The following is a 7,663-nucleotide window of genomic DNA, read 5'->3' as shown; positions in this document are numbered from 1 at the left end:
ATATATCTTTTAATTTAACTGTTTTGTCTCTAAAGAAACAAATGATACTTATTATTAAAAGAAACATAAATAATGTCAGCTCTCCATTCCACCATTGCACTGGGAGGATGACTCACTGGGCTAAACCGTGAAGGAGAATACCGATCTTCTGGTATGTTTCTTTGCATTGAAGTCCACTTTGGATGACCAAGGGAAGGCATAGACATAATTGCGGTGTGATACTACAATGTCTGAAGTTATATTTCGGCAACGTGGTTTCCGCAAAGCTTTATTTTCATAGGACATCAATAAGTCTGGCGGGCCTGATGGCATACCACTAATTGTGTTGCGTGTTTGTGCTCCGGGGTTTGCACTGGTATTAACGCGCCTTTTTTGGTACCTGTACTCGCTCAGCATTGTTCCGAAGTGCTGGAAGACCGCTTCAATACATCCGCTCCCTAAAAAAAGCGATCGCTCTGATCCGTACAACTATCGCCCAATAGCTATAGCCTCCTTGTTTGGAAAGCGCTGGTGGTAAGTTTTGGGAATTGGGTGTTTGATATGGTAAGGTGGACTCAGTTTTCCCACTTAGACCCAACATCAATCGCGTTTAGCAGAGAGCTCTGCTCTTGAAGCTTCCAAGATATGGGCTCCCCGAGAAATTATGCAACTTTTATTAGGAAGAGGATTACTAGGAAATTGTTAACGATACACAATAAGTAAAACATATAATGAAAAACATAAATTCAAACTCCAGACTTAAATAACGTGGGGCACATGCCCCACAATCCACATTGGGAACACTGCTCTAATCTTTAAAAGCTCGGTTATTATAGTTAATTTAATGTGGTTTCTACTTTCTATGCTTAGTTCTTAGTGAGAATCTATGGTTTAATGTTCTGTGAACATGATTGACCAAATTTGAGTACTGAATTTACGAGAATATCTGTCAATATCAAACAAAACTTGTAGCGGCAATTGAATTAATTTTTTACATTATAACAAAATTTGTGCTGAATTTATCTTAATATAATGGCTCGTGAAAGTAGTGCTGGATTTGATAGACATATTACTATATTTTCTCCTGAAGGAAGATTATATCAAGTTGGTACGTATTGGGTTAATATTGAATATACCACTATAAGTAGTGTAGTGGTTATATGTTTAATTTTAATAAAATATTTATATTCGATTGTAAATTATTAATAAACATACTCTGTACAGCTTAGTTTATAAACATCCCTTTATGTAAACCTGTTTTCATGTAATACATGTATCTTGTAATACTATATCATCTATCTTGTCTTAGAGTATGCTTTGAAAGCAATAAATCAAGGGGGTCTGACATCCGTGGCCCTGCGCGGGGCGGATACAGCAGTAGTGGCTGCGCAGCGCAAAGTTCCTGATCGTCTTCTAGATCCAAAGTCGGTTACACATCTGTTCACACTCACAGATCGCATTGGCTGTGTTATGACTGGCATGACAGGTACTGCTGTATTTTTTATGCCTTATAACTACAACAACATGTTTCATTATTCTTTATCAATATTCAATAATATTCTACCATATTGTAACTGCTTCAATCATTTAATTTGTAATTACATTTTCCACATGGATCACATATTGTGAGATTTAATGTCATTTGCTTTGGCAGCGGATAGTAAGTCACAGGTGCAGCGAGCTCGGTATGAAGCTGCTAATTGGCAGTACAAATATGGCACAGAGATTCCAGTACACATCCTGTGTCGCCGCATTGCAGATATCTCTCAGGTTTATACACAGAATGCTGAGATGAGGCCACTGGGATGCAGTAAGTTCAATCAGCTTTCTACAGTTGATATATATATATATGATACTTTAGAGAACTAAGTGAATATAAATGTCCAATAAATGCAGGTATGATGCTAGTTGCCTATGATGAAGAAAACGGCCCCAGCGTGCTAAAGACAGACCCTTCGGGGTACTATTGCTCATATGCTGCAGTGGCAGCCGGGGCCAAGGCCACGGACGCTAATGCCTACCTAGAGAAGAAGCTGAAGAAGCGCTCCGACCTATCATCCGATGAGGCTGTGCAACTCGCAATCACCTGTCTCTCTCACGTTCTGGCTGTCGATTTCAAGAGCTCTGAAATTGAAGTCGGCCTTGTCACCAAGGAACATCCAAAGTTCAAGTGAGTTCAAATTTTTTCCATTTGCAGCTTCAATCATACTTCATATTGATAAATCTGACCTTTTAAGTTATTGTATTATTAATATATGTTGTTTGGCAACTTGGCATGACCAGACTAATACAAAACCGTATACCAGTAAATAAATCCATTATTGATATTGTTGCAGGGTTCTATCAGAGAGTGAAATAGACAGGCATCTCACTGCCATTGCCGAAAAGGACTAAAAGTTCAAGAAATTTATAAATACTGTGTAATTTTACTAAAACTGAATAAAAATGCTGGTGTTGTAAAGTTGTGTCATTATTTGCAAATTGAATTCTACATATTCAATAATCGATGTCCGCAACAGCTTTCCTAAAATGTAGCTAAGTACTACTCGTAAGTAAGAAATATCTGTGTGTTTGTAAAGAACAAAAATACAGATGCAAATTGTGTAAAGGCTCAAAAAGTACTCAATCAATTTATTTAATTTACTTCACAAAGACTTCGGAAATGGTTTATTGTTTGTTTAGACAGAACGATAAAAGACGTAGCGGGGATACAGTGGATGCTAAATAAAATGTTAAAGAGTCGGTGACAGGGAATAGGCACAATAGTACAATACCGAAGTCGAAAAGTCTGTCGTGTACTATTCCACGAGCAGTCCCATGTCTCCCGTCGGGATATCGTCGAGAAGGGCCCGAGGCATCTCGGGGACCGCGTCGGAGAAGGCGTGCACGTGGCAGCAGAAAGCCAAGCCGTAAAGTGCCGTCTCGTAGCGTCGGTCGCGCCGCAGCGACAGCAGCCACGGCACGCGGCCGCACGCACTCTCGCAGAACACCGTCTCGCGCACCTCGCTCACCGCCACGAAGGGGTCGTTCAGCACCACTACGGCGAGCGCGCGACGCCGGCGCCGGTCCACCACCACCGTCCACACGTACCGAGGTACGGGAAACCGGTCCCCGATCAACCGTAGCGGTGTCCGCGCGCCGGACGCGCGCACTACCCCCTGCCCGTGCGTGCCCGCGTAAATTTCTAGCGACGGGTCGTGCGTCAGGAGCCGGGCCACGTCCTCCTGCAGATGACGCAAGTTACCTTCCTTGACGCTCGTCCATGCGGCCACCGTGTTCGAAGCGAATCGCGAGACGGGCGCGTACCGATCCTCGAAGTAAGATTCGGCCAGGAGCTTCGCACCGGCAATCGTCTGACCGGCGAAGGCGACCCCGTCGTGTTTGAATATCTCGCGCAGGCGCCGATTGAGGCTAGCCTCGTCCGAGTAGAGCGTTTCGGCGCGACGGCGAGTGCGCGCGTCGAACATCTCGTTGAAGTTTCCGAGCAACGAGAGCGTAGACCGAGCGTGGTCGTGCGGCGGCAGCGGAGATGCGCCGCGGACGTGAGCCATCGTAGCCACGCCGCGATCCTCGTCGTAGCACAAAGTCGCGAGGTGCCGCACCGCCTGTGACGCGTCCGCGAGCTGATACGCCCGTCCCTGCAGCGGCGCCGCGCAGTGTTCCACCTTGAAAGGTAATGAAGTAAGTCGAGTAACTTACGGTAGCCGACGCCCGTAATCGTCGACTACGAGATCGCTGTCGACGTCGTTACCGTGTGCAAGACGTCCTCGAAGATTTCCTCCTGGCAGCCGAGCTCCAGGAGGTGCCGCAGGGAAGCGTCGTGCCCGAGACGGAATCGGCCGTCCTCGCAGACGGCGACGACTGAGGCGCGCAGCGGATCCAGCAGCAGACGGCCCGCGCCGCACGAGAACCTGATCTCGTCACCGCTGCGCACGCGCATCTCGCCATCGACTGCGCGGTGTGACGTCACCAGCGGCATGTGCTCCGGCAGACACTCCGGGCACCCCAGCTCGATGACGCATTCCGCTGTAGGAACACTATATGAAATGTTTGTCGATACCGTCTGAACCTTCTCAAGTTTTTAGAGCCAATTACTAGTACTGAGCGAATAGCTTTAAAAGAAGATAAAAGAGTCAGTTCGGCCGCATACCGTTGCGTGTATAGGCAACAAAACACAAGTAGGTTAGTATTTATAATGAAAAACCCAAAAACTTACTTTGACTAAGTAACGCGACATCGAAAGAACAAACGAGCAGCAGTAGTGGCAACATCCCGAACACTGAGGCGCGGGTCGTGATAAGGCGGGGTTATCCCGACGTGACCCGACTCGGTGTACGCAACCCCCTTATTGTGTCATCTCATTTAAAAATGGCCTCTTTGTTTCGGTTGACTGTTGAAGTTAACTTAGACAAGGGAAATAGCATATTATGCGAGCAAGCTAGTTACGAGACAAATGGTGACGGTTTAAATAATAATAACAATAATAAAAGTAGATCGTTTATTATGAATGTAATATACAAATTACAATGCCAATTTAATAAAAAAGCGGGTAAAAACCGACGACACATACACCATACGATAATATTGTTTCAAGTATATAAAGTACATCGCTTACACTACGCTATACTAATGGGCGACCCACGCTTTATTGACCGCGCCTTAACTATATCGCAGCACGGCGCTTTAGAGAATCCGTTTGTGGGTTCTACGAGATGTTGGGTGGGGCACCTTTCTAGACAGAGTAAACTGCAATTCAAACAATTTATTAATGTGAATATTAATCTTTTCTTATCTTTATCTAAACCAACTAAATCACTTCAATCGTTTAAGGGACGTTGAGGGTCCCCATTTGTGTTATGATGAAGATGGATTGACAAATCCTAAGTTACCTAGTCCCTTAATAACCACAAAGTATAATTTATATTTTAGTTGAAGAATTTTCAGCATTGACCATTACAATTCACTCTATTTTTCGCCAATAAACAATAGATGCATAGAGTACAGAAGTGTATTTAAATTAACGAAAGAGAAATCTCTGGAAACTCAGACTAATTCAATGATAGTGAGGCCTCAGTAAGCTTACTAAAGATATCCTCAACACATTGAACCAACCAACCAACATAATAACATGTTAAAGCGTAATTGACAGGATTTATCTTGAATTTTAATAATTATAAGAAAAAGATATCATTTCATTTCTCACGACATTGATTTAGCATTCCAAAGAGAATTGAAAAAAAAATTACTTTAATTATTTAAGCACATATAGCCCGAAAGTAGTCAATAATGCGGTACAACTACTGACACATCACTGAGAACAATGCTAACTTGTTTCGGGAACTACTATTCACTGACCACCGCCAACATCCATAAAATAATTGCGACAAATAGTCCCGATATTACGTAATGGAGATATGGTACGCTAAGTATGGGGGTGGTCGTGGGCTGGTAGCCTAGGAGCAGCAGGCGCGGGCGGGCGGTGCACGCGAGGGTCGGCGCTCGACTGCTATGCGCGCCAGGTCGGCGTCCGCCTCGCGTCCCGCTGTCTTGTCGAGGATGGCCTCCGCTAGCTCTGAGAACGCGCACTCAATGTTTATGTTGGACTTGGCCGACGTCTCCATGAACCGGATCCCGTGCTCGCGCGCTATCTGCAAAATACCACCCTTTACATTCTGACAGAATGAGTGTCAAATAGGTAAAGACAGAAATGATTTTCCATAGAACATGATTTTACAAGACAATGCAAATTGAATTGTTAGCATGAGCAACCAAATTAGCAAATATGACCTCAGACTTTAGGAACTTCCTATACTGACTATTTAATAATATGCAAAAAACTGACACAAAGTTCACTAAACACAGATGTGACTTTCTAAATAATATATAATGAATAATATTCACCGCCTCTCCACGTTCTTTGCTGACAACTCTTTTTTCTTCCATGTCACATTTATTGCCAAGGATCATTTTTTCGACATCTTCATTAGCATGCTAAAATGGGTTAATAAAAATTGAAAAATATATTTCTAGCTAAATTATTACCATTTTGCCTCATATTCATAAAATCTAAATTAGTTTAACTGCACCATTTCAACTACAGTCATTTTGTGTTATTATTATAGTAGTGTGATCATTAAAAGCTAAGACTACTGTACCTTCTATAAATCCTATTTAAATTTAAACCTGTATGCCATTGTCCTTTAAACAAGGAAGCAAATATGAACCAAGTAGAGAATAAGTTAGCTATTTAAAATTTTTCTTATTAAATAAAAAATATGCCAAAAGAAATGAAGCCACATCCTTATGCATTTTAAAGATCAGAATTTTTTCACATCTTTATAGTGAAAGTTAAATACAACAGTTTAACATTGATAGCGAGCAGTCAAGCAATCATAAATGTTAAAAAATTAATTATTATTTTATTTACCTCATCTATATTTCTTAACCACTTGACAATATCATCAAATGTTTTCTCATTCGTTATATCATACACCAGCATGATGCCCATTGCTCCACGATAGTAAGATGTTGTGATGGTGTGAAACCTCTCCTGTCCTGCTGTATCCCATATTTGAAGTTTGATTTTCTTACCTCTAAGTTCTACAGTTTTTATTTTAAAATCTATACCTGAAAAATTAACAATTAAATCAAACTTAAGTTGCAATTGTAACTTACTATTTAATTTCGACTTTGGTGATGATGAAAATTAAAGATGGAGATTGTACTAATAAATTTAAGATTCCATTAAATTCCTATGTATAAAATATTTTAGTCTTCACGGAAACCGACTTACCGATTGTAGATATAAATGTAGTTGTAAAATGATTATCTGAAAATCTGAACAATATACATGTTTTGCCAACACCAGAATCTCCAATTAGGAGAAGTTTAAAAAGTAAATCGTACGTCTTCTTAGCCATTGTATTTATTTAATATTTTATTACAAAAACTAAATAGAAGCACAAAACCTCCTACAATCTTTACAAAATTCTGACAGTTTGACCTATGTTTGACATTCATTTTATGTCAAATTGTCATTGCAGGTTGCAAACACAGCTGTCTACACAGCTTACAGCAATATTACAGTACATAATATAATTGTTATAACAAAAAGTAATAACTGTACACAGACAACATATCATTTTTTCTACAATTGTAGTTTTGTAATAAATCGTAGATGTCGCCTGTTAATTTATAAATACTAAAACTAATACATAATAATTTTTAATCCTTTACGGAATAATACTTTCATCTTAATTCCGTAACTTTTGTGAATATGTCGTATATTTATATAATTTTAATTGCAAATTATACTAAAAGAAATAATATTTCTAAAAAATTCTGCTAATATGTGTAGTACAACATTATAAAAATAGATATTAGATTTAGCTTGTGCTGGGAAGGGATACAACCTGCTCGGACACGCTGGCCTCTTGCTATCTACCTGGAACCAATAACAAAGCTGGTGCGGCGGCTGAAAAAGCTAAAGCATGCAAATGCTTTAAAATTAAATGCTTTTGCATGCAATTTAGGCTTCGAATATGATTTTGTTTAATTCGGTGTCTTTTTTAGGAAATAGCAAAAAGGTTAGTTGCCATCACAGGAGATCGAAGAGCTGGCAGCCACCTCGGGCAAAGATTTAGTCTAGCTATTCAAAGAGCGAAATCGACCAGAACCTTGCCTA

The 7,663-nt window shown here is 40.7% G+C and overlaps 3 protein-coding genes across 3 annotated transcripts; 1 reads left to right on the top strand and 2 right to left on the bottom strand.

Moving 5' to 3' along the window:
• Window positions 1-890: 890 nt before the first annotated feature.
• On the top strand, window positions 891-2,440 carry LOC111003203 (proteasome subunit alpha type-6). The gene is made up of 5 exons (XM_022273617.2): window positions 891-1,087; window positions 1,289-1,465; window positions 1,634-1,789; window positions 1,876-2,149; window positions 2,316-2,440. Exons 1-5 carry the CDS (start codon window positions 1,012-1,014, stop codon window positions 2,371-2,373), a joined length of 741 nt encoding a protein of 246 aa, XP_022129309.1. The 5' UTR covers window positions 891-1,011; the 3' UTR covers window positions 2,374-2,440.
• A 155-nt stretch (window positions 2,441-2,595) lies between these two features.
• On the bottom strand, window positions 2,596-4,331 carry LOC111003222. Its single transcript, XM_022273629.2, has 3 exons — window positions 4,196-4,331; window positions 3,731-4,005; window positions 2,596-3,644 (listed from the first exon to the last, which is right to left on the bottom strand). The coding sequence occupies exons 1-3, from the start codon at window positions 4,248-4,250 to the stop codon at window positions 2,778-2,780; spliced, it is 1,197 nt and encodes a 398-aa protein (XP_022129321.2). The 5' UTR covers window positions 4,251-4,331; the 3' UTR covers window positions 2,596-2,777.
• Window positions 4,332-4,463: 132 nt separating this feature from the next.
• LOC111002839 (ras-related protein Rab-10) lies at window positions 4,464-6,981 on the bottom strand. The gene is made up of 4 exons (XM_022273133.2): window positions 6,773-6,981; window positions 6,407-6,606; window positions 5,881-5,970; window positions 4,464-5,627 (listed from the first exon to the last, which is right to left on the bottom strand). The coding sequence occupies exons 1-4, from the start codon at window positions 6,897-6,899 to the stop codon at window positions 5,433-5,435; spliced, it is 612 nt and encodes a 203-aa protein (XP_022128825.1). The 5' UTR covers window positions 6,900-6,981; the 3' UTR covers window positions 4,464-5,432.
• Window positions 6,982-7,663: the final 682 nt, after the last annotated feature.

Source organism: Pieris rapae, chromosome 4 (assembly GCF_905147795.1).
Source record: "Pieris rapae chromosome 4, ilPieRapa1.1, whole genome shotgun sequence".
Classification (NCBI taxonomy): Eukaryota; Metazoa; Arthropoda; class Insecta; order Lepidoptera; family Pieridae; genus Pieris; species Pieris rapae.
This window is presented reverse-complemented; position numbering and strand designations above follow the sequence as displayed.

Excerpts from the sequence above, each read along its gene's own strand:
- LOC111003203 (XM_022273617.2), top strand. The coding sequence starts at position 1,012 with ATGGCTCGTGAAAGTAGTGCTGGATTTGATAGACATATTACTATATTT. Across the intron at positions 1,088-1,288 it reads AGGAAGATTATATCAAGTTG|AGTATGCTTTGAAAGCAATA; the intron begins GTACGTATTGGG and ends ATCTTGTCTTAG. Across the intron at positions 1,466-1,633 it reads TGTTATGACTGGCATGACAG|CGGATAGTAAGTCACAGGTG; the intron begins GTACTGCTGTAT and ends TTGCTTTGGCAG.
- LOC111003222 (XM_022273629.2), bottom strand. The coding sequence starts at position 4,250 with ATGTTGCCACTACTGCTGCTCGTTTGTTCTTTCGATGTCGCGTTACTT. Across the intron at positions 4,006-4,195 it reads TGTCGCGTTACTTAGTCAAA|CGGAATGCGTCATCGAGCTG; the intron begins GTAAGTTTTTGG and ends GTGTTCCTACAG. Across the intron at positions 3,645-3,730 it reads TCGAGGACGTCTTGCACACG|GTGGAACACTGCGCGGCGCC; the intron begins GTAACGACGTCG and ends TTACCTTTCAAG.
- LOC111002839 (XM_022273133.2), bottom strand. The coding sequence starts at position 6,899 with ATGGCTAAGAAGACGTACGATTTACTTTTTAAACTTCTCCTAATTGGA. Across the intron at positions 5,971-6,406 it reads GGTTAAGAAATATAGATGAG|CATGCTAATGAAGATGTCGA; the intron begins GTAAATAAAATA and ends AACCCATTTTAG. Across the intron at positions 5,628-5,880 it reads GCAAAGAACGTGGAGAGGCG|ATAGCGCGCGAGCACGGGAT; the intron begins GTGAATATTATT and ends GGTATTTTGCAG.